Source organism: Geotrypetes seraphini, chromosome 1 (assembly GCF_902459505.1).
Source record: "Geotrypetes seraphini chromosome 1, aGeoSer1.1, whole genome shotgun sequence".
Classification (NCBI taxonomy): domain Eukaryota; kingdom Metazoa; phylum Chordata; class Amphibia; order Gymnophiona; family Dermophiidae; genus Geotrypetes; species Geotrypetes seraphini.
This window is the reverse complement of record NC_047084.1, coordinates 201,897,839-201,924,262: the sequence shown is the minus strand read 5'-3', so window position 1 is coordinate 201,924,262 and position 26,424 is coordinate 201,897,839. Positions and strand designations below refer to the sequence as shown.

The 26,424-nt window shown below is 39.8% G+C and overlaps 1 protein-coding gene across 15 annotated transcripts in view; it reads left to right on the top strand.

Annotated features, from left to right (window-relative positions):
• Positions 1 to 26,424, top strand: part of PCM1 (pericentriolar material 1) — an 869,560-nt gene that overhangs the window by 659,012 nt on the left and 184,124 nt on the right. For all 15 annotated transcript variants that reach the window (XM_033944006.1, XM_033944000.1, XM_033944047.1 and 12 more), the window contains 3 exons: positions 16,399 to 16,532; positions 20,799 to 20,933; positions 25,377 to 25,571. In XM_033944006.1, coding sequence (XP_033799897.1) covers positions 16,399 to 16,532; positions 20,799 to 20,933; positions 25,377 to 25,571 — 464 coding nt within the window. The remainder of the gene's footprint in view (positions 1 to 16,398; positions 16,533 to 20,798; positions 20,934 to 25,376; positions 25,572 to 26,424) is intronic.

The following is a 26,424-nucleotide window of genomic DNA, read 5'->3' as shown; positions in this document are numbered from 1 at the left end:
AAAACCACTGTAGCTAATAGAGTAGCTAGAATAGCTACCTCCCTCATTGAAGATTCAAATAATGTTGTTAGGTCCATCTGTTCACCTTGGCCTTGTTGCTCTAGTGGATATTGTGGATGTTGTTCTTCCAAGTTTTTTGGTGTTGGCAAATAGTATATTTTAGAAAAAGGGGGAAAGGCATCATTTGGAACATTAAGAACTTCACAAAAGTACTTTTCCAAAACTTCTTTTGCTGATAAAGAAGGAATTTTTGGGAAGTTCAAAAATCTAAGATTATTCAACCGCATATTATTTTCCATCATTTCCACCTTTCTCCTAAGGTTAAGGTTATCTTTAATCAATGTTATTTGCACTTGATTTATTTCACTTTTCTTTTTATCTATTTTTTCCACATTACTTTTCATCAATATATTTTCCTGTTTAAGTCCATTTAGTTCATTTCTTTGTTCTGAGAATTTCTCCTCTAATACTTTAATTTGTGGTGATAATGTTTGTCCCAGAGTGATTACTAAATCCCATATAGAGTCTAGGGTAACATTCGTGGGTTTAGGAACAGAAAATATACTTGCAGGTATTGTGCCAACTTCCACTGAGATGGCAGTCTTCTCTCGCTGCATGCCTTGCTCCAATTCTAATACCTTCGTTGTTCCCACCGCAGTTACGTTCTCCTCAAGTGCTTTGCTCATTTCAGCCTCCCGGAAAACGGAGTCTGCCTCTTCGGACTGGTTGCTTTCCCGTGGAGAGCTAGCACACTGCTGAGGGGGGCGGGGTCCTGGCATCGGGGCTCAGAGTTGATTCTAGCCCGCCTTTCTTCTTAATTGTGTGGCTTTTGCCACATCAGGAAATATTAAAATTGTATCACCACAAAATTTGATGATTTATTTTTAAAATACATTCTCATAATAAGTCCTTTATCAGATTCATGAGTACATGTTAGCAAAAGAGTGGAACGAGTCGAGATAGTATCTTTTAAATCCTCCAAAAATGCTGTTAAATCAATATCTATTGGTTCTAATTGATCTACTTGTTCAGTTGTAATTTTCTTCCTTTGAGGAATATAGTAACAATTAGAAATGCTTTTATGGAATCTGCGCTTGGTAAACCCAATATTTCTTTAAAGTATTTCCATACTAATATTTCTGGAGATAACAAATGGGTAATAGGGAAGTTCACAAAGTGCAGATTCCTAGCACAATGTTGATTTTCCATAATCTCTAATTTGGAGTGAATAATATATGAATCTTTTACAACTGAAGAAGATATTTTTTGTAATGTGGTGAGACCCGATTCAAATTTAACTATTCTTTTATCTAAAATTTTTAAATTGTAATCAACATTCTCAAATTTTGGTGTTACCTCCTTTGAGAAATCAGCATTTTGCTTGATAACTGTTTTTAATAGCCCCTCTACTCCTGTATTCAATATCCAAAAATCTTTTAAAGAAATATCTTGTGAGTTCTTTAAGGGTGTAGGTTCCTCTACTAGACTTCCCTGAATTGTAACTACTTTGGGTATTATCCCAAACACTAATTGATTATCCGGAGAGACAACCTCACCAGCTGAACATGTGGGAACCGAATCGGCACCAAAATCACAAGATAAACTCGGAGGTGGAGGAGGAGTGGTATCTAAGGGACTCATAGATGCCCCAGAGACTGAGTTGGCTATCTTATTTGAAGCCGGCTCTTCCACTAAGGACACCACATGGTGATCCATAGGTCCTCCTGTACAAGGGGTAGAGCTAACTGGTTTTATCTTTCTTTTCCCCATAGTTAATAAAATAAACCTCCTAAAAAATCCAATTTATAAGGTAAGAGGAAAAAGAAAGAATTAATATAAACTTTATAATAATTAGTCACTTAGCTCTCTTTGCAGTGGCTCCTAGTAGCTCCAAGGGGCTCTCAAGGGGCAAGGCAGGCCCCTTAGGGCACGCCCCTTTGGCCACACCCTGCTACGGCGTCCTTTTTAGCTGGTTTGTGGAGGACCCACTGACGTCACGCTGCTGTCCAAAGCTGTGCCCGTTAAGAAACACCACAGTACAAAGAAATAAAGCCAGGAAGGAAGGAACCGCGAGGGTCCCAAAGGTAAATCTCAGTCCTTCTTACACCAATTCGCCAGTGATAGTCCTCCAGAATGTGAAATTCTTACGAACCACCTGAGATACTTGGTTATCCATAGTAAGGATTTTGGTCAATAATGACCCCCAATATCTTGACGGTGGAGTGAATTGGATATTTTAACACAATAGAGATTTTGGGGATATCCTGATGAGAAGAAGCAAAGAAGAATTTGTTTTTTTCAGAATTAGTTTGTCTAAATTCTAACATCCATCTCTCAATCAAATCAAAGACTTCCTCAATTACTTGTTTGATATTAGCAACCGAGGAAGGGCAAGGTATTATAATGGTAATGTCATCCACATAGCTAAATAACTTAATACCAAGGCTTCTCAATTTAGTACCCAAAGATGAAAGGTACACATTGAACAGCAAAGAGAAAGTGTTGAGCCCTGGGGCATACCACAAGGATTTTGCCACTGATAAGAAAAGCCAAATTACTCAAAATTGTATGTCCAAAGACCTGTTATTCCAACAAATGTTCTTGTATATATGGTATTTATGGATACATCTTCATAATGTTTTATTAAACGTTTCACTAGCCTTGGTAGTGCCTACTGCATGAAACAAGCTTTCTTTCATACAGACCAATGGCTCACAGAGATTAGTAGTAGAGATTTTTATTTTAAATGACCTCATACAGAATAGATAGTAATACTCATCTCAGTCTACGCGGGTAGGGACAGCACTCCGACATAGAAACTATGTTTCGCCTAAACTGGGCTTTATCAAGGAAAGTCCCCCTATAGAATACAAACAATGAGTTCAGACTATTATCATAAAACATAAATAGTTTAACTTTTAAATAGCTTAATTTAATTTCTTCAGACAGTTTTTTACAATATCAGCAACAAATAAATAGATAAATAAGTAGTACCTTACGCCACACGACTCATGCTCCCTGCACTCAGTTGTTCAGTCAGCTAGGGAACATGACCGCGACGTTCTACCAATTTATTTCAAAAAGAATCACATGATGACATAATACGTATACGTCCCGTTCCTGGCTTATCGGTAAAGACCTATCAAATTAACGTCATCCACTCCACTTCTGAGTTAAGACCCCAAAGTTTTACACAGTTTAAACTGTATATCCACTTCTGTTCTTTAAAATTTAATTTTTCTTGAAAGTTACCTCCCTCCCATCCCATCTGCACCTGATCTATAACTCTCCATCTGATGTCAGAGATTTTATGTTTCATCTCTCGCCAATGCTGGACAAGGGGTGCTAAAATTAAACACCACTGGCCAGTGCTCCAATTAGATATTCAGTTACAGAAGCCCCCTATTATCTTTTACAGGAGAGGGAGGATGATTGGAGAGTTATTATCTAATCATCGCTTTGAGATTAGGAGAAGTGTAATAGATGAGAGTTATGGTCATGTGAGCTATGGGACTTGCCAATGGTCTGATTCAACTATGGTGGGCCCTAAGTGGATGCATTTTACTACAAATAAGATTTATCAGGCGACCTCGAATACCTCTTGTACTAGTGACCATGTAATTTACATGATTGAATGCCCATGTAAACTAGTTTATGTTGGTATAACTAGTCTGAAAATTAACATCAGATTTACGAAGCATAAATCTCGGATTAATGCCCTTGAGGCACCCCTTGTCCAGCATTGGCGAGAGATGAAACATAAAATCTCTGACATCAGATGGAGAGTTATAGATCAGGTGCAAATGGGATGAGAGGGAGGTAACTTTCAAGAAAAATTATCTGCCTTTGCTGTAGCCATGCGTCGTTTGGCATGGCTACGCATTGTAGACATGGATCCCAATCTTCAAGATCGGTTGGCGAATCTACCTTGTCAGGGGAACGAATTGTTCGATGACTCTATTGAAGCAGCTACTAAGCGTCTCTCAGAACATGAACGCACTTTTGCTTCCCTCATTCGACCAAAACCTAAATCTACACCAACCAGAGGTTTCAAACAGACTCCACGTCGTTATCCTCAGAAAACGATTCCTCGTCGTCCTCCACAACAACAACGCCAGCAAAAGTCTCAGACTCCCGCTGCCACCAAACCAGCTCAGTCTTTTTGACAGTCTCAGCCTGAGCATTCCAATTTCTCTGTTTCCAAATTCTCCCCTCCCCATAGGAGGTCGTCTTTCCACATTTTATCACCAGTGGAAGCTCATTACATCAGATCTCTGGGTACTTACCATCCTACGAGAGGGATACTCTCTTCGGTTCCTTCAGGTGCCTCCAGATCGCCATCCAAGAGAGTGTCCTTCCAATCAGTCACACCTTCCCCTTCTTCTTCAAGAAGCTCTCAAAGCCTTTCAACATTCCTTCATGACATGGTGATTCTTGTACGAACAGACAACCAGGTAGCCATGTATTATGTCAACAAACAAGGAGGGACGGGATCTCATTCCCTCTGTCAAGAAGCTCTGAAATTGTGGAATTGGGCAATTCTTCACAACCTCTATCTCAGAGCTGTTTACATTCAGGGTCAACACAATTATTTGGCGGACAAATTGAGTCGTCTTCTACAGCCTCACGAATGGACACTCAATTCTCCCACTCTTCGTCAAATATTTGCCCGTTGGGGAACTCCACAGATAGATCTGTTTGCGTTACCTCTCAACTTCAAACTGCCTCAATTTTGCTCCCGCATTTACACTCCTCAACGTCTCGAAGCGGATGCGTTTCTACTGGACTGGAGGAATTAGTTCCTTTATGCCTTTCCTCCGTTTCCTCTGATTCTCAGGACTCTAGTCAAATTGAAGTCAGAACATGCCACCATGATTCTGATAGCTCCTCGGTGGCCCAGACAACCTTGGTTCTCCCTTCTACTTCAACTCAGCACCAGGGAGCCTCTCCTTCTACCAGTATTTCCTTCTCTACTCACGCAGAGTCACGGTTCCTTGCTACATCCCAATCTGCAGTCTCTACACTTTACAGCTTGGTACCTTTCTGCATAACAGATTTTCCTCAATTTTCTCAGTCTGTTCAAGATATTTTACTTGCTTCCAGAAAGCCATCAACTAGACAATGTTATGGCCAGAAGTGGACTAGATTTTCTGCTTGGTGTTCTACACATCAATTGCAATCCATTTCTTCCTCCTTAGCATCTGTTCTGGACTACTTGCTTCATTTGTCACATTCTGGACTTCAAACTACATCTATTAGAGTCCATCTTAGTGCTATTGCTGCTTTTCATCAGCCTCTAGAGGGGAAACCTCTTTCTGCACATCCTATGGTTTCTCGTTTCATGAAAGGATTTCTTAATCTTCATCCACCACTTAGACCACCTCCAGTGGTTTGGGATCTCAATGTTGTTTTGGCTCAACTGATGAAACCTCCTTTAGAACCGCTTGACAAAGCTCACCTCAAGTATCTCACTTGGAAGGCTGTGTTCTTGATCGCCCTCACATCTGCTCGACGAGTCAGTGAGTTACAAGCTTTGGTTGGCGATCCACCTTTCACAGTTTTTCATCATCCTAAATTCTTACCTAAAGTTGTTTCAGAATTTCACATAAATCAGTCTATTGTTCTACCTGTATTTTTTCCAAAGCCTCATTCTCATCCTGGAGAAGCGGCCCTTCATACCTTGGACTGTAAACGTGCCTTGGCTTTCTACCTCCAACGCACTCAACTGCACAGAACATCTCCTCAACTTTTCATCTCATTTGATCCGAATAGGTTGGGACGTCCTATATCAAAGCGCACAATCTCCAACTGGATGGCTGCTTACATTTCTTTTTGCTATGCTCAGGCTGGTCTTCCTCTGCAAGGTCGAGTGACGGGCCACAAAGTTAGAGCTATGGCGGCATCGGTAGCTTTCCTCCGATCAACTCCTATTGAGGAAATCTGCAAGGCTGCCACTTGGTCCTCGGTTCATACTTTCACCTCTCATTATTGTCTGGATACCTTATTCAAGAGGGATGGCCACTTTGGCCAATCTGTTTTGCAAAATCTTTTTTCGTAATTTGCCAACTTCCCTCCATCCCTTTTTACTTAGCTTGGAGGTCACCCATGTGCGGGAATATGCTGCCTGCTTGTCCTGGGATAAAGCACAGTTATTTACCGTAACAATTGTTATCCAGGGACAGCAGGCAGATATTCCCACAACCCTCCCACCTCCCCTGGCTGGTTTCTTGGCTAGGTATCTGAACTGAGGATCCTCTCAGGAGATGCGCCCCCTAGTTCGGGCGGGAAGGCACGCACGCATGCGGTGCAGTCCTCGAAAGATCGAGATCTTCAAGCAAGTTTGCTTTCGAGGCTGTCTGCTGCGGGGCTCCGTCGGTGATGTCACCCATGTGTGGGAATATCTGCCTGCTGTCCCTGGATAACAACTGTTACGGTAAGTAACTGTGCTTTAGCATACAATGAAAGCAGTGCATGCAAATAGATCTCATGCATATTCATTGGGGAAATCTTGAAAACCCGACTGGATTGCGGCCCTTGAGGACCAACTTAGACAACCCTGCACTAAACGTTTCATAGAATGTAATTCTGAATCAAACCATTCCTGGGATTTTCCAGGACATCTTTTTATAATGTGTTTCAAATCTAAATCATCAAGAATCCTATTACAGATCTTATCCCAGTGAGAAGAAAAATCTGCTATTTCTGTACTAGCAGGACATAGTTCCACGTTCTTCCAAAATTCAACAGGATTAGGTGTTTTCCTGACAATAACAACTATAATAGATTTAGCATGAAAGGAGTTAGTCCAGAGTAAATCAAAATAACAAGTAAAACGGCCTGACCATATAGTGGGACTCTACAATGAATTCTCTATAAAAAAATATATATATTTGTAGGGAATCCAGATTTCGAAGAGAGGGAAACTAAATCCAAATGATGTCACTTTTCATGAGATATAGAAAAAGATGGAATAGTATAACCTAGCGAATCAAAAAAAAAATTTTAATTCCCTAGCATCTATATCTTCCTCGTAGATTAGTATTCCCTAACAACAGACATTGTGAGGCAGATGTTGAATTATAAAGAACCGACTCATAAAAATCGTCTCTAACACCTGACCAACAACCAGGCGGAATGTAGAATAAAATAACAGAAAGTGAGTCAGTCAAATTTTGCTTATTTAATTTACATGTAAGCATTTCCAGGCTGTTGAAAATACTAGATTATTGCACTTTAAAATCAAAACTATCATAGAATATAATAGCTAACCCCCTCCCTCTTTACCACTACAACATAGTGGAATGAGTTTAAAACCAGGAGGAAGGAGGTCAGCTCTAATAGGATCATCATCCAAAATTAGCCATGTTTCAGAAACAAAAAGGCAGAATAAATGTTTAGAAACAATCCAGTCTCTAATGAGTTAAGATAAGCACAGTGAAATTCACTCGATGACCCTGCAGCATTGAGTAGTGATATTGGTTTAAAATCTCTGTTCCTTTTTTGATAAATTCTATTGTGTCTTTAAGTACGGGTAAGGACTCTGATCCTATTCACTGCCTTATTGGACTGCTAACTGATTTGGTGAGCAGTCCAATTCTTCCGTTAATAGATATCTTAAAAGATACATTATCAACGATTAATATAACCTTAAAATAACTAGATTTATAAAAGCAAGCTCCGTTAGAATTAACTAAAAGCATTGACTTGCTAAGAAGAAAACATTGATTTGCTAAGAAGAAGACAATACAAGCAGTCAAAATCAGCAAAGTCGCTACACAAAGGCACACGCCTTTGACTAGCGCCTTAGACTGCTGCCACTGCTTGTGCCAGTCTGGAGGGATGTAATAAAAGGACAAATTAAGGCTTACCTGCTAATTTTCTTTCTTTTAGTCCCTCCAGACAGGCACAGGACCCACCTGAGGGCTGATTCCAGAGTTTTAGCGTAGTGCATAGTAAATGAAAAATTTCTTTATTCTGCTGTAGGATGTCAGGCGTTCCTTTCTGGGCAGCAGCTTTTGGTTTAGCTGGTGGGATTTTAGTGCTATAACGGGTTTTATTCCTTTGATTTCTATTAAAAATAAAATATTTTTTAAAAAGACAATTTTGTGTTCTGGTCTGCTTGGCTATTTAAGGACTGGCTTTAGGGGGACTGCACAGCACACTTATCACTAAAGTCATTTTTTCTCACACTCCACCTGCTGATAGATGTGCATAAACCCATTTGTCTGTGCTGATTTGGAGGCATTAAAACAAAGAAAATTAGCAATTAAGCTCTAATTTCTCCTTTTCAATTTTTTTTTTAAAATATATAACTGTTTATTCAAAAGACAAAATAGGCAAAAGAGCAGATACAGCATTTTCCAATAAACAGCAAATACAAAACAACCAACAAATAGAACCACGAAAACAAGTGGAGTCCAGGCTTGTGTTCTTATAGCCCGGACCCAGCCATTCCTCACCCCGGTAAAAACCCCACCCCTTCTCCAACCCTGTCACCCTCCCACCAACCCCCCCCCCCTCAAACCCACGGGCAATAAAGGAACCACTGGCTTCCGCAATCTATTGACCACTTGGCTTTTGATCATAGGGGGTAAAGTATCCAAATAAGAAGCCCAAACGGACAAGAAAAGCTTACTTCTGGAACGAGAAAATCGAGCTTACATATATTCCCATACCATTAAAAGATAAAATTTATTGCGCCAATACCAGATAGTGGGTGGGGAGTCCTGAAGCCAATGATTCAGGATGCACTTCTTCCCCACAATATAGCCCTTATGGATAAGCAAACTATCGCCCACAGAAAGCCTGCCCAGGTGGCCCTTAGCCAAAATAGAATCCCTTCCACCTGCGAGGGGAGTGTATAGCCCATCAGCCCATCCGGACCTCCAGCCAAAAGGCGGAGATAGCTGCACACAACCAGAGAACATGTGCTAAGGAGTTATCAACCCAGTGGCACTTCAGGCAAGTAGGGGTAGGGGCACACTCAAAATGAAAGGACTGTTTCTGGGAAATATAACCCCGATGGAGAATCCAAAATAGACATTCCTGGAGCTCAACGCTCTGCACCACCTTGGGAATCTGCTGTACCAAAGGAGCTAAGGATGCCACCCGCGGGCAGCAGCCCAGGTTCCGAGCCCACAAAGCCAAGAGCTGATGATAATTCTTCCTTGGCTGCAAGTCCACCAGCCGACGAAGGTATTGAGAAACCGAAAGCCAGTCCCACTGAGCATCAAAAAAGAAATTCTACAATATGACAGCAAAGAACTGAGTCGAGGATTCCCTGGGTAAAGAAGCTACGTAATGGGAAAGTTGTCTATAAGCAAAATGATCCATCATACTCAGGGACCAGGACTCCTGGAGAGCCAGGAAAGAAACAGAACTGCCCCAAATTATGGAGCCCCTTCCGTGCCCATCATTTAAAAACAACATTATCCTGTCCTGGACTAAAGGTTGTGTTACCCACTATAGGCAGCAAAACCGAACTAGAATACGAGTGGCTCCAAAGCCATGAAAGACACAACCAAGCAGCTACAGGCCTCAGGGCCCAACCGCGCCTTCCCATCCCAATGCAAAAGATAAGGCAGAACCCAGGGAAAGAAATAATCAGCCTCCTACAACTATCAGTATACTGAGAACCAGCAAAAAGCCAGTACTGCAGGTGGTGAAGCAGGCAAGCTAAATTATAAAGATGAACTGAGGGAAGTCCCAAACCGCCCATGGCCCAGGATCCCTGAAGAAAAGTACTGTTCATCTTACCTTTCTTGCCCCTCCAACAAAAGGACAGTACCAATCTCTGGAGACTCACTGGGTTCTTCTTCAGGAGAAACAAAGGAAGCATTTACAACAAATATAACCACTTAGGAAAAATAATCATCCTAAAAGGCTGAACATGGCCCATCAGCGAGAAAGGGAGATACATCCAGCGGCGTAGGAGCCCTTTGGTCTCGTACAGCAAGCGATCGACATTCAAACAATACAAAGCCTTAACATCCACAGACAACTGTATATCAAGATAACAAAAAGAGCGGTCAGCACTATGCAAGGGAAAGCCAGGTCCCTAGCCCACCCACAAAGAGTCCGGGAAAGCCAGAGCCTCCAACTTTTGATGATTAAAACGGAAACCAGAGAAATCCCCATATTCCCCAAAACTCTCTAAGAGGATGGGGAGGGAGGCCCGAGGATCAAGTAGACCAAAAGGTCAACAGCAAAGGCCGCCACTTTGAAATGATGAGCCCCTACCACCATCCCCATGATCTCTGGGTTGGCCTGAATGTCCCAAATAAGAGGATCGAAAGTCAAGATAAATAACAGGGGCAAGTGCCCTTGCAAATCGGGAACAGGTCCGAAAGAATATCATTGGCCCACACCCGTGCCAGTGGGTCCTCATAAAGGGTTTGCACTGTCCGAATAAACCAAGGGTCTAGACCATAAGCTTGCAAATCTGCAAATAAAAAGCCCCAAGCTACCCGGTCAAAAGCCTTTTCGGTGTCAAAGCTGATCACCAGAGAAGAAAGCTGATCCTGTGCAGCCCATTCCAAAGCCGCTAAAATACGCTGCACATTCTTTCCAATCGCGCAGCCCTGCTGATTTGAAATAAGGCTCAGGAGTTCCATAATAAGATGGTTAGCCAGAACCTTCTTGAAAAGCTTAGCCTCGAAGTTCAACAAGGAAATTGGTCTATATGACACAGGCTTAGTTAGGTCCTTCCCCAGCTTCAACAGAACTATAATTTGAGCAACATTCAAATGGCAAGGAAGCGCCCCCCAGCCCAACTGCCTCATTAAACACCAAGGCCAACAAGGGTGCAATTTCAACCCGCAAAATCTTATAAAACTCACTACACAGACCATCCGGTCCAGGAGACTTACCCAATGCGCTATTCTGGATCACCCACTATATTCCTTTTCATTTAGTATTTGCTGATTGGCCCTGCAGAAGATAATGGCCCTCTCTTACTAAGCCACGGTAGAGGTTTCTACTATGGCCCAGAGTGCTAAATGCTCTGATGCTCACAGGAATTTTATGAGCATCAGAGCATTTAGCACTGCAGGCCATGATTGAAACCTCTAAAAGGGGGGAAATGTGCGCTGCTAGTAAATGACTAATTATTAAATGCTTCTATTATCTGATGACTAGTAAACCAGTCAAAAAAGGCCTAGGCACGCACAGTGATTTTCTTTGCTAACCAATGACTTGTGGTTCTATAATTCTGTTCTTTTCTGGGATCATCATTCTGCTTCTTTTTTTGGGATCATCATTCAGGGCTCTTAAGTTGTTTGCCATCTTTTCAGTGATTATGCTATTTTGTATTTCAGTGTATTTTATTTCCTAGTAGTCTGTTTTCATTTGAGCAATCAGTCTGTGAAAGATTCTAAAACAAATCACTTTCTCACCAAGCTGGATTCCTTTTATTGAAGTTGGACCAAGACCACATTTCATTACTTTCCATTACCATTTTTATTCTTCCAAAGCCCTTACGAGTTCATTTCGGATCACAATAGATTTGACTAATGGAAATAAATCCAGTTAAACATAATGCAATAATAAAATTATACTGATTGAGATACATGAATAATCATACATAATCATCAATTTCAAGATAAAAATTTATTAAATAGAAATGTTTTTAAGAGCTTCCTAAAAGCAGTGTAACAAGCTTCTGACCTAATTGAAAAAGGCAGGGCATTTCAGATTAAAGGGGCCTGAAAATAAAAATATGCCTTCCATTGAGTAAATAATTTACTTTATTTTGGGAAGGGAAATTGATGATAATACTGCATCCTTAAAGCACGTTTTTGTCTATCTACTAATAAGAAGACTAATTCCAGCAGATAAGATGGTCCTTGGCCATATAGATTATTAAAAATCAACACACAGAGCTTAAAATTTATTCTTGTGTGTATTGGCAACTAATGTAATTTAATACAATATGATGTGATTCTATTTATTTTATTTTTTTATTTAAAAATTTCTTACTCGCTCCATCCCATAGTTCTGCATGAATTACAAAGTTACATTCACAGTTAAAATACAAGCAATAAAAATTTGACATACAGTACATTAAATACAGACAATTCAAATCTGCTTCCTCACCAAATTTTCACATCAAATACAGATCATTCTGGAAAATAGTACACATAAAATTCAGTTTTTAGAAATTTCCTAAAACTTAATAAAGTGGAACCTATCTTCACTTCAAGTGGTAAAGTATTCCACATCAGTGCACCTTGAACTGTTATCATGGAGTGACAACTCCCTAATCTCACCTGTCTCAATGAGGGCACTTCCAGACAATGTTGATCCTCAGATCACAGCTGCCTAATTGGTCGATAGATATAGAAGAGACGACTAACCACTATGGGTAATTGTGTATGGATCAACTTGTAGATCAAGCAGAGCACTTTAAATTAAATTCTAGTCGAAATGGGCAGCCAATGCAACTGAATCAGGATTGGCGTTATATGTTCAAACTTGGTGGCACCAACAATTAATTGTGCCGATTGATTTGCCCCTGCCTCAACACAAAACATTCTTCCATCCAAAAAAGAGGTAAACCATTGCAGTACTAAACCACCTATTCCCAAGGTCTGCAATCTCTCAATCAGTATCTGATGCTTAACCATATTAAATGCTGCAGAAATGTCCAAAAAAAACCCATCAAGAAAGCTTCACCCATATCTAATCCTCTGTAAATCATATCTAGAGTACATGTCGACAAAAGCTCTGTAGAATGGTGGGAATGGAACCCAAATTGACCAAGATCTAGCTCACTCATAATTTATTAAGATTTGGAGAGGGTGTGAGAGCCTTGGTGAACCTAACACCTCATAAAGTGCAAAGTCATTTATAATAATTAAAAAAAAAAAAATCTCTTGCAGCTGATTGTAATTTGTGATGGGGCAGTTCTGCAGGTGAGGGGTAGATTTTTTCAATTAGATATTCTTCAAATGCTGTGGGTTAACATAATGACTGCTCTAGCATGCTAATGAATATCTCATATGTAGCTGTTATTTACAGATTTGTAAAAAAAATCTTAATCTCATTGAAAAAAAAATCTATCCCTCATCTGCAGAACTGCCTCATCACAAATCACAATCAGCTGCAGGAGATTTTTTTATTATTATAAATGACTTTTTTGCACTTTATTGGGTGCTAGATTCACAAAAGCTTTTCAAACTCAGCTCTCACACCCTCTCCAAATCTTAATAAATTACCTCGGCCTAAGTAATAGAACAGAGGGTAACATAAAACTAGTGGGATTTTTGACACTTGAGTGTGATAAATCAGTGTATCAATATCTGATTCAATGGAAGTACAGTAGTTGCAATTCTCAGTGAGTGCTCGAGGTGCTCATCAGATATCTTGGTTTTAATTTTACTTTTAGTGTGCTTCATTCTTGAAAATAGTTACTCACAAAAGTAGGTGCTGCCAAAAAGCGATGACATGAATAAGGCATGATTGTGAAGTGAGAGATAAATTCTCCCTGGGAAAATAGAACCTATAAAAAGTGCATTAAAGACATGTGATCAAATTTTTCTTTCAGTTGAATGTCAGATTGCAGCTCTATGCATTCCTTCTGAAAATTGACAGGTAACATATTTATGTCGACTAAAAATGGAGTCACAAATAAACCAAAATGTTGATTATTATCTCAGAAATCTTGAAATCTGTTTTCAAGTTCTGTCAAATCTAAAAGCAAGGTTGCATATTTTTCACTGTTCACAGGACCGTGTTTAGCCAACGTGTTGAAATTCATAAAATTGTTTATCTTTATTTATACAATACACATTCCTTATCATGTCAACTGGCAAAAACTCCAGTCTTCAAGGATCCTCAGACCACCACCGAGTAGCTTAACTTCAAGTGGCTTAAATCCTCATTGATCTCGCTGAAGTTATGTAGTATATTTTATATATGTTTTTTTAATCCCAGGACAAGCAGGCAGCATATTCTCACTGATGGGTGATGTCACCATGGAGCCCCGGTACGGACACTTCAAGAGCTTTATAAAAGCTCTTGACACCCACATCGCACATGTGCGAGTGCCTTCCCGCCCGACGGAGGCGCGCGGTCCCTCAGTTCTTTAGTTTCTGCGGAGCTAAGAAGTCGCGTTTTCAACGGCTGTTGAAAAATTTTCCTTTTGCTGCCTTCCCACTCTCGCGGTTTCCTGACTTTTTGTCAGTTTCTTCTTTTATTGTTTTTCTAAGTTCATCTACTTTAAAAAAAACTTTTATTTAATTTTTTTTTTCTTTGTGGGTTAGGCCTTATGTATCGCCATTTTCTTTTTTCCCCTCTACATGCTTCTTGTCCTGGGCTGGTTTTTCCTGCCCATTTTTCATTCACACAGTTGTTTTGTGAGGGAACTTGTCTTCACCGACATCCTCCTATTATTTTAACAATTTTGAGGCCTCAACCTTGTCAGTTTTTTCTTCCCTTGCTTTTTTCTTCTTCAGCGCATTTTCATGTGCTTTCTCCAGAAGCTGTTTCCAGTCGACGGTGCCATCCATCCGGCACCAGTCAACGCTGGTGACCCGTACCCAGCATCCTTCCGACATTATTAATGTAACTCAGGGTAAAATGAGGGTAAGATAGCCTGGTAGCATGACAAATACTGCTTTGCAGCAGATACATGGTACCGGCTGTGGGCCTTTAGTACTGGTGTATACTTCAAGATGTCAAAGGTCTCATCAGCATCGACCATACATCGATGCTGTTGCATTCCAGCTTCACAGGTTGATTTTTCTCTTTGATATGGATCTTTATTGAAGTCATCCACTCCGAGTCAACCTGCTACACCAAGGGTACCACCTGCTCAGCCATTAGTACTGGTACATTCTTAAGCATCCAGTTATTTGATACAGACCACTCAACGACACCACTGTTTCTTCAGCTATTTATGTGCATCAAGACATCCTTCTGCACCGATGGTACTGAATATTTGCTTGCTGATACTGGTATATGTTTCAGGACAAGCTTACAAGAAGGAAGTTTGGTACACCATGCTGAGGCTAGCATACATTTCCTTGGTACAGGGCCGCTGCGATTTCCACTATGAGGCCTCTAAGTACTGGTGTTAGCTATCCATCATACCTTCTTTACTCAAAGACTGGACTTTTTCATTTTCATTCAGGCTTTGCTTTGGCTTTACGATGCCTGAATCTTCCAGCATTCCTTTAGAACTGTCTTTATAAGGAATTGCTTCCTGGGACTCTTTTCTTTCCTGGGTATATGACAAACTCAGTATAGTTCTGCTTTGTTTAAAGCTCTTACTGACTCACTTGCTGGGTTCTTATATGTTTGGATCAATTTCTCTTTGCAATTGGGGCACACTTTTACATATTACGGTTTCCCCATGAGCGCTAGACTCCTGGTACAGGCAGATTCCTGTCTGCAGTCTGTGGACCCACATACATTCCTGCAAGGATGCACCTAAGGCTCAGTGGTTAAAGGCACTGCTTTTATCTTCCAATGGTTGTGGGTTCAAATATATGCAACCACTAGTACCTTAACAGCTTTGTCGCCATTATCAAAAATTTATGCTGGCGAACAGGATTTGTTTTTCTCTAAAGCAACTCATAAAGAAATTATCTACCTCTAACCAGTATATTTCTTCTATAGCAGTGTTTCTCAATTTGGTCCTGGAGTACCCCCTTGTCAGTCAGGTTTTCAGGATATCCATTATATGCAAATGTCTTTCATGCATGTTTATTGTGGATATCTTGAAAACCTGACTGGCAAGAGGGTACTCCAGGACTGAGTTGGATGGGGAAAAGAAAAGTTGATCATGAATGTCGTGTGTTTAATGAAGAATGGGGCATAATATACAATAATTTAATCTCGCATACTCTGTAGTTAATTTATAAAATTTTCTGCTTTTGATAAAACTTGTATATCTAGAGTGCTGAAGTACCCAATGAGACCTCTGTTCTAGACCAACATAAACTACATAGCATGCCTGAAATATTTCCTTGTAAAATGCCTGAATGTCCCCAGAAATACAAATGAAGTTGCTTGACTTTGATTTTCAGAATTATAGTAAATAGCAACTGCATTTCCTCCCTTGACCTCTGATCCTTTGCCTTTTTCAAGTATTGTAAAAAGTATGCATTCTGAAATACACCTGATCTGAGGTAGAATAATTTTTTTAAGGCATTTTGGCATGGGTAAATATAGGCTTATTTGCTGTCCTCTTATCTTCCAAATCATGATGCTGCATATGGAGGTCCTTCTTCATTTCAACAACTATTTGACACATTCATTATGATATGTTTCTCATGTTAGTTTATTGTTTTTTAGTTAGGAAATCCTTTGATTTGTCCAACACACTTGGCGAATTAAAGCAGTTGTAGTGATTCTTAGTAATTGGAGTTGTATCTTTTCTTTGTTTTTGTTTGAAAGCTTCAAGTGTTGGCGAGAACCATGCAGTTCAACATCCAAATAATGTTCCATTTGTTCCCTGTCCACGAATTGATACTCAGCAGCTTGATCAGCAAATTAAATCAATTATGAAGGAGGTCATCCCCTTTCTCAAGGTAAAGAAAGTGTAACTTGTTTTGAATTAAATGAAAATAAATAACAGTGAATTTCTAAGCAATTTAAGAGTTTAAAGGGCTGATTCTATAAATGGGTGTCATGATTGTAAGCAGCAGTAGGCGTCCTACCGCTGTCGAACAGACAATTGGGATGCATGTTAAAAAAAAAAAAAAATCCCCCCCCTTGAAGTCCCGCAGCAGGAGGGATGCCCTCATGCCGTCCTGCTGGAACCACTGAGCCCCCCCTCCCCAAAAGTCCCCCGGCAGGAGGGATACCTAGTCCCTCCTGCTACCGCACCCCTAACCACCCCCCCAGGCCCCGCTGGCCCCCCATACCTCTTTAGTAGAAAGTCTGGCTAGAGACATGCTTATACCCATTGGCTGGCAGTTCTCTCTTTTTTCTTTTTTTTTTTACTTTAGTTACATGGATTCTTTCTCCCATTACCTCTTGTTTTTTTCCTCCCTCTATTTTTGCCCTATAAGATATTGTAATTCTTTCCGTCCCTCTTTAGCTAATTTGTGTTGGTTTTTTATTTTTGATGATATACATTTTTCATTTTTACAGTTTTTTTGAAATGTCAGCCTTGCTTTTATTATTGTAAACTGCTTTAGCTTAACTTTTTGTGTTAATAATTGCGTATATCAAATAAAATAACTGTAATTCCAAAATGGCAGGCCTTCCCCTTTCCAGGGCATTCTGGGATGCACCAGGGAGGGCCCTAAGGCCTTTATTAGCTCAGATACTTGTGTGACTAAGGCCAGGTAGGGGACTAAAGCCCTGATTTTCTCAGATGCCTAAGGCCCCTCCCCAGTGTGTTCCAGAATGCACCGGGAAAGGGAAGGCCTGCCATTTTGGAGTGGTACGCCTGCCTGCAGGGGGGTATAAGCACCTGTCCAGCCAGACTTTTTACTACAGAGGTACGAGGGGTGGGGGTGTTGGGAGGACTTGAGGGTGCCGGTGGGGGCCCCTAGGTTTGGGGGAGTGGGGGGTGTCCTTCATTTCAGCAGCTATTTGACACATTCATTTTATAAGTCAAGATTGATCATTTTCTGCTTTCATTTACTAGTGGTTTCAATTTTTGTTTCTAAGTTATAGATTCCACTCTTTTGGAAACATGCATGAATACAACCTTAGTTTTGGTGTGGTACACATGCCAATCCAATCTTTTAGGAGCATCACAGGCACAGTACTGCCTTCTAAATATATTTTCACATAGTTTGGGGGTTTTAATATACAATGGGTTAAATATGGCCATATACATTTGAATTGAACATCGTTTGCTAATTGATATGCCTGAACTCAGCTCTTGAATTTCATTGTTTTAGTCAGTTTTTTTTTAATGATGTTTTGGTTGTTTAATTTCTGATTACAACATTAATTTTTCAAAAGCTCTATCACGTAATTTTTCCAAAGGTGGATTTTTACTTGTGCTTTCAATACACTATTTTTCTAAGTGGCATTTGATTACTTTTGTTTTTATATATTATTGATTTAAGTTTTATGTTGAATTTTTAACTGGTATGTGAATAAGCAGATTGACTCATTGTGTTTATTTAATTTGTTGAATAAGTTCTGTATCACAAAACAAACTGACTCTTTTTCTAGTGTATTGTTCAGATTGGCCATTTTTATTTGACTGGTTTTCATTACTCTATTGGAAAGCATTATTCCATATTGGATGATTACTTTTGTTTTACTTCCTTGACTGGTGAGATTTGTTGTTTTCTCAACATGCTCACAATAAGTAAACTTTATTTGAATTCATAATCTGTACACGTTAAGTACACTTTTATTATTATTTTTAATGTAGTCATCACAAGCAAACTTTTTATTGACCGGTTTTCTTTAAGAGTTAATTTAATCCATTTCCTAATAACCTCTTTCCACACAATGTCACTTCTGCATGTGATTCTCTCTACTAAACATCCCTTTTTACAAGAACTGAAGCTTGAGGCACACAACTGATAACACCCCTTTCCTCAGAGCGATCTTCATTGACCATTACTCTCTGTCACTGTCCACTCAACCAGTTTGTCTAAATCTCAAGGTGGCATGTTGAAGGAATGTTTTGGGTGGGACTAGGAAGGGTGTATGATTAGGATGTTTTTTGCTTTGCCTTTTCATTTTTTGATACTGATGCATCAAAGAGCATTGGAGTCCATTCCAGTTGAAACAGTGTTTTTCAGTCCTTCAGAAGAGGAAACTTCCTCAGAGCATAGGGGGATGCCTGTTCCTCAGCACTGCTGCCAGCAGCCTAGTAAACCAAGGCAGGCACAGATTTGATAATCCCCACAGGTGTATTTCTGAGTTTGGTTCAGACTGCTTCTGAGCACCTGAAAGGGATCCAGAAAAGGAAGTGTCCCTTGGTATTCCTTGAGACCTTTCCCTCTTGAAAGAAAGAAATCTTCCCCTGATAAGTTGACCTTCACTGTGATTGTACAGGGGATCTAATCTAATCTTCCATTTGAAAACCTATACAAGCTCAAGGCGACAGATCAAAGAGGAAGTGGGAAAGTAGTAGGGGACGGGGGCATGGAGAAGCAAGAGGAGGGACCTAGAAGTAGGGGGTGCTCTACTGAAGCTGAAACAGTTAATTGTCAAAGAGGTGAGTCTTCAGGTTTTTTCTGAATGTGGTGTAGTTTGACTCTTTCCTGATTGCTTCTGGTAGGTCATTCCAGGTTTCTACACCCAGATAAGTTAGCATAGAGTGGAAAATTTGCTTGTAGTGGAGGTATTTTGTGGATGGAAGGTTTAATTGGATTCTGTTAAAGATTCTTTTGGGTGTCGGCCAAACAATAGAGAATAATTGGATGAGAGGGGCTGCTGAGTTTCCGTATAAAATCTGGTGTAGGAATCATGACAGTTTTGAAAATTATTCGGGATGATATTGGGAGCCAGTGTAGTTGCTAGGTCTGCCCCATTTTCTTTGAAGGTTGAGGATGAGTCCAAGGCCAGGATGTTAGATATCCTTGACTTTGTTGCCTCTTCCCTTCCATGCTGCTAGTGTCCATACACAAAATCCTTCAGACTGTACAAATGAAGACCCCTTTTGTGCAGCAAGTTCATAAGAAGGCTGATTATATGTATGGCATCAGGATCAGGCTCTTCTCACAGCAATAGCCTGCTTCTTCCATCTCTCCAAGTCATCTTCAAAGTAATGGGATATTTTCTTCATTTCTGCTGCTCTGCCTGCCCTCTCTTGGCTCTGGACACAGGAGTTGAAATTGTTCTTCCTGTATGATACAGGAAGGGTTTGCTCTCCAATTTTAACAGCTGTGCTGTAAAAGTGGCCAGAGCAACAGGAATGAAAAAAACTCCTGCCACTCTGCCGCTATTTAGAGACTAGGAATTTTTTTTGTGCCAAAACTGCCCGTTAGGTTTTGGGGAGACAAAACCTCCTATATCAAAATGAGAAGCATAATTTGTAAAACATAAATAAAAGATCTATATAATTATGCTAAACACTCAATCTGGTCTACATAAACCCAGGAGGTCTTCAGGATCTACAAAACAAAAAAATACTACTAATGAAACAATGAGGAGCACCCAATATTTCAAAAAATGTTTGGAGAAAAAAATACCTCATTTAAGAAGCTTCATGGGTCTTTTAAAAAAAACTCCAAACCTGGTGCTATTTCTCAATAGTTCAGTGCACACTTGTAGCCAGTTCTCCACTCTGTAATTACAAATGTTCAAAGTCCAAAATCAACACCTCAATGGAGTTCAAATCCCAGAAGGCTGTATTAGCAAACATCAGTCCATGACTGCCAAAGGTCAAAAAACAACGTGACATAATCTGCCAATGTTCCATAAAGAACATGACATAAGCATTGCATCGAAAAGAAAAAGTACTTAGCTCAACATCCGGGATTCAGCGATATAAAAAATCTCTGCCATCACAGCCCGGTTCTGTTCATCAAGTGCCCTTTCTTCAATTGAAATACCCAACAGGGAGTCCCTGTTTCACTGGTCAAAGCTGTGTCAGTGGTTCTATAACAATGAAACAGCGCTGCTGTGAGTTTGCACACCCGCTCAACAATTCAAGTTTCAAATGACCATTCCACCCGATTGTTCAGACCTTTAGGGGTAACTGTATAACTATAACTGTATAACTATATATATATATACCTGGCCATGGATTTGGACTTCTATAGGAGAGCTCACAGAAATTAAATTATCAGGTAAGAAATGATCACTTCATTTTGTTATTAAACGTTGTACTTTTTTCTTGGTGCTATGCTTATAGATTGTTTCATGTTTCATAGGAACACATAGAGTCCGTATGCTGTACTCAACTTCTGACTTCTATAAGACGCATGGTCCTAACACTAACACAACAAAATGATGAAAGCAAGGAATTTGTTAAGTTCTTTCATAAGCAACTTGGTAGTATACTGCAGGTTAGTGGGAATTTTTTTCACAATAAACCTTTTAAAAATTATTTATGCAAATTTTACAAATCAAACCAGAAAAACACTTTGGGCATGTTTTACAAAGCCACATTAGCGGCTGCTGTGCAGCAACAGCTCCGAAGCCCTTTAAATCTCTATGGGCTTCGGGGCCGTTACCGCGCAGCTTTGTAAAACAGCTTTGTCCAGTAATATGAAGCATTTTCTTGAAGACAGTAAAAGCAATAATAAATATGACATCACAAACAAGCTTCCAGTTTGGCCAAGGGGTGAAATCTACAAGGAGATAGCTCAAATCTAATCATGAAAATAAAGAAAAAAGGAAATAATGCAGAACTTATTTGATCTAGTCAGAGTATTAAAATATTTTCTACTTCTCTGATATCTTATGCTAAAGATGCTGACTTTTTCTTTTATTTTTATTTTAAGAGCTACATGAACTTTTATGTACATTTCAAGATTTTTTTTTTTAATAATTGATTTGGGGTTTTGGGGGGGGTTTGTTTGTTTGTTTAATCATCAGTCCAACTATATAATACTCAGTCATTCAGTCCTTAATACTCATGGGATTCATTTACTAAACTGAAATCAAGTTTTGAAGTTACTTTGTCATAATTTCCAAAATTAATTCTCCTTAACTATAAACTCTGTTATGTTTGGAACATTCTCAGTATTTTCCCATACAATTAAATACAAAGTAAAGTTATTTAATGCATTGCAAATACCTCAATGCAATTAGTTAAGCTTGTTGAGGTGGTGGCGGTAACTATTCCATATTATCTGACACATTAATAGTAAGTGTGTGTTAATTGTCATGTTAACAGCTAATGCATCTTAGTAAATAGGTATACAACCACAAAAAAACAGGAAGGAATGGAGGGTAGTATAATACAAAAATTCAAAAATATCACTCCAAAACAAAAACTCCACACAAGCCAAGAAAGCTAGCTTATTAAGCGAAAGAAAAGCCTCAGACAAACAGAGAGGTGTACCCACACTCTAACACCAAAGCATCATAGGCAAAAAACTTTCGCACAAGTTTAAAGCTAGCAGGTGGGAGCAAAAAAATAGCCAAGAATGATTAATGGTAAAAACCACTGAATATAAACAGGCCAGGCCGACGATTGTTTTGTGGCCGGAAATAACTGCTTCAGGGCCTTAGCGCCAAATCCAGGCTATCCTTTAACATAAAACCCAAACCCAAAAGGGAAATGAAAATGCTCACCTGCTGAAAGTTGGAAAAGAGCAAAAGCTCATTCAACTACTTATAGTACGCAGATCCTAACTGCTGCTTTCAACTACAACTTTCAAAGCACTGTTGTGGGGCTTATAACCACGTCCAGATTGGTCTGACCTGTCACGTGATTTTTCTTCTGACAGGGCTGGATGTGTTTGTGGGTGTGGTTGAAAGCGGCAAGGATCTGCGTACTGTAAGTTTTGTGTTAAAGGATAGCCTGGATTTGGCGCTAAGGCCCTGAAGCAGTGATTATCAGCCACAAAATGATCGTCGGCCTAGCCTGTTTGTGTTCAATGGTTTTTACCATTAATCATTCTCGGCTATTTTTTTGCTCCCACCTGCTAACTTTAAACTTGTGTGAAAGTTTTTTGCCTATGATACTTTGGTGGAAGAGTGTGGGTACACCTCTCCATTTGTCTGAGGCTTTTCTTTCGTTTAAGTAATAAGCTGGCTTGTGTGGTGTTTTTGTTTTGGAGTGATATTTTTGTCTTAGTAAATAGGTCCTTCATAGCTTCTTGGCCTTTTAGCTAAGATCAAGGGCTCCTTTTACTAAGCTGCGCTAGCGGTTTTAGCGCACGTGCTAAACACTAATGCCACCATTGAGCTGGCATTAGTTTTTGGCATGGGGTTAGCGCGCGCTAATCTGTAGCACACATTAAAACTGCTAGCGCAGCTTAGTAAAAGGAGCCCCAAGTGTAGCAAAAAAGCCCCATAGTATTATTAACCCATTGTTGTAGACATCAGTCATGGAACAAGGTCATTTCCTGGGAGATTTGAAATAAATTTCATTGTACATTATGGTAGTAAATGTAAAAGTGACTGGCCAGTTTAAATTGTTATCTTGTATAATACTGCTTGATAACATTTATTTATATATCTCTAATAAGGCACATGATTATGGAAGTAAGCCGTTTCTTACTTTCTAGAGCAGGGGTATCAAAGTCGGTTCTCGAGTGCCGCAATCCATTCGGGTTTTGAGGATTTCCCCAATAAATATGCATGAGATCTGTTTGCTTGCACTGCTTTCATTGTATGCTAATAGATCTTATGCATATTCATTGGTATTCCAACACTACAAATCAGGGTACAATTAAACAACTACCTATCCCAAAAAGTATTTAATATTTATAATATAACTAGACATGCTTTATACTTAAATACACTATATATATTAAATAATTCAAATCATAGTAACATTTTACATATTAAACAAAATGAATGAATCCATCTTGCATTTCCAATTAAAATCTGTGTTATCCACCTGGACAACTGCCTTGTGGAAGAAAACCTGGAGCTTGTACTCAGTTCATTCCAGGACCTCTTTTGTGTTTTTTAATAAAGTCAACCTGTTTCACCTCATAGTTTGTGTGTTTTATTGCATTTCTCCAATGTTCTAATAAGCATTTGCTGGTTCTTAGACAAAGATGATAAAATGCCTTTTTATTCCAATTCAGACTGTATCCAGCCAGTCCGACGTAGCACCACATTTCATTATTACAGCATCATCAGGAATTGAAGCCGTGACAGGTTTTCAACTTCATTACTTCTTCAATTCATCATAGAATAGCAAAAAGCTTTTGGGATCCTCTCTGAGGGGAGTGTGGGCTTATGAACCTGTGCAGTTGCTATTCTATGATGAATTGAAGAAGTAATGAAGTTGAAAACCTGTCACAGCTTCAGCTCCTGATGACGCTGTAATAGTGAAACATGGTGCTACGTCGGGCTGGCTGGATAGTCTGAATTGGAATAAGAAGACATTTTATCATCTTTGTCTAAGAACCAGCAAACGCTTATTAGAACATTGGAGAAATGCAATAAAACACACAGACACAGGTTGACTTTATTAAAAAAACACAAGAGGTCCTGGAATGAACTGAGTAAAAGCTCCAGGTTTTCTTCCACCAGGAAGTTGTCCAGATGGATTACACAGATTTTAATTGGAAATGCAAGATGGATTCATTCATTTTGTTTAATATGTAAAATGTTACTGTGATTTGAATTATTTAATAAATATAGTGTATTTAAGTAGAAAGCCTGGCTAGTTATATTATATGTATTAAATGCGTATTCATTGGGGAAATCCTGAATACCCGATTGGATTGCGGCCCTCGAGGACACCTGTGTTCTAGAGCGTAAACATTCTCTATTAAGTCTATAGTACTTAAAAGTGCTCTAATCACATGAGTTGTTCCCACTAATATTAGTTCTGAGCCCTGCTCTACCATTCAAACCCAACTGGAGAATTTTATGTCCACAATTATACATTATATTCCGTAATATATGTACCATATAACTGAATTCTTATCTATGCAGAATTAGAAGTTTATGCTTCCGCATAGTTCTAGCTAAATTAATATTAGGATTATTTTTCATAGTCACTGGACCAATTTGTTTTTTGTGGGGTGGTAATTTTTTTTTTTTAAATATCAAACAAGTTCAGCAATGCATGCACACTAGCTTTTGCTTTAAGTACCCATGTTTCCCTGAAAATAAGACAGTGTCTTATATTCATTTGGGGCCCAAAAAAGGCACTAAGTCTTATTTTCGGGGTATGCACATGATCATATTTTCCCTCCTCTCCTTCATCCCAATTCTTCCTCTTTCTTTCTCTCCCCCACATGTGCAGCTTCTTTCCTCCTCCCTCTCATCTCCCTGTGCAGCAGAACCCTTGAGTACCCTACTGCGCAGCTGAACCCCTAGTGACCCTCCATCCTTCCCTTCCCGCTGACCGCGAGCGAGCCCTACCCTCAACCGAAGCAGCGTCGGGCCAGCAGCACTCTAAACAGGCTGCTTGGCCTTGTCCGTCAGGGATTTCACTCTGCTGCATTACTGATGACATCATCAGTAACACGGCAGAGTGAAATCCCTGATGGGCAAGACCAAGCAGCCTGTTTAGAGTGCTGCTGGCCCAACACTGCTTCAGATGAAGGTAGGGCTCGCTCGCGGTCAGCGGGTCGGAAGAATAGAGGATCAGAAGGGGTTTGGCTGCAAGGCAGGTGGGGGGATCAGGTTGAAGAGTTGCCGGTGAATCCCAGGACTAGGGCTTATTTTTGAGGTAGGGCTTAAATGTTAAGACCTACCCTGAAAATGATGCTAGAGCTTATTTTCAGGGTAGGTTATTTTGGGGGAAACACAGTATTCATTTCAAATTTAACACATTTTCACAGTCTAAGAACTTCTTGATATTTTTTCAACAGGATTCTCTTGCAAAATTTGCTGGCAGAAAACTGAAAGATTGTGGAGAAGATCTTCTTGTTGAGATTTCAGAAGTTTTATTTAATGAGTTAGCCTTTTTCAGACTCATGCAAGATCTGGACAACAATAGTATAGCAGGACAGCAACAGTGCAGAAGACTAGAAATGGCTGGAATTTTACAGCGTTACCCAAAAGAGGTTGACACTTTTTTTTAAATACATATATTACCTTATCATTGATCCCTTTTATCAGAAACAAATCTCATTATAATGTTCTAATCTTGTTACCCTTCCAAGATTGTTGCTCCCCCCCTTCTCATCTAATATGCTTTTTTCCCCCTTCTCTTAAATCCAATTGTATTCTCTTACAGTACATACTGTATATGCTCTGTATTAGCCCTTCACCTCACCTAAATTGTCAATGTAAACAAGTTTTGACCTTTCGATTGCCTTGTTATGTTCTTCCTTGTTCAATCGCACTGTATGTAATTCATCTATTTGTTGTGAACCGCCTAGAACTCCCTGGGTATGGCGGTATACAAAAAAATAAATTATTATTATTAAAATATATATCATTACAACGATCAGGAACTAATTTGGTAGCATTTCAAAACTATAGTTATCCCAGGACAAGCAAGCAGCCTATTCTCATATGTGGGTGACGTCATCCACGGATCCTGGATGCGGACAGCCTCGCAAGCAGACTTGCTTGTAGAAAACTCAGAAAGTTTCAAGTCTGCTGCATCGCACATACGCGAGTGCCTTCCCGCCCAGCACAGGGTGCATCTCCTCAGTTCTCAGTTTTCCATGGAGCCGAGAAGTCCGTCTGTGACGCTCTGTGCTGAACTTAGTTCGCTTCGTGCCTTCTCTCGTTGCAGCTCGTGTTTTATTTTACTTATTACCAGGTTGCTGCGTTTTTCTTTTAGTTATTGTGTTTAAAAAAAAAAGTTTTATTATCCCAGGACAAGCAGGCAGCATATTCTCACTGATGGGTGACGGCACCGACGGAGCCCCGGTACGGACACTTCAAGAACTTGAAAAAGTTCTTGAC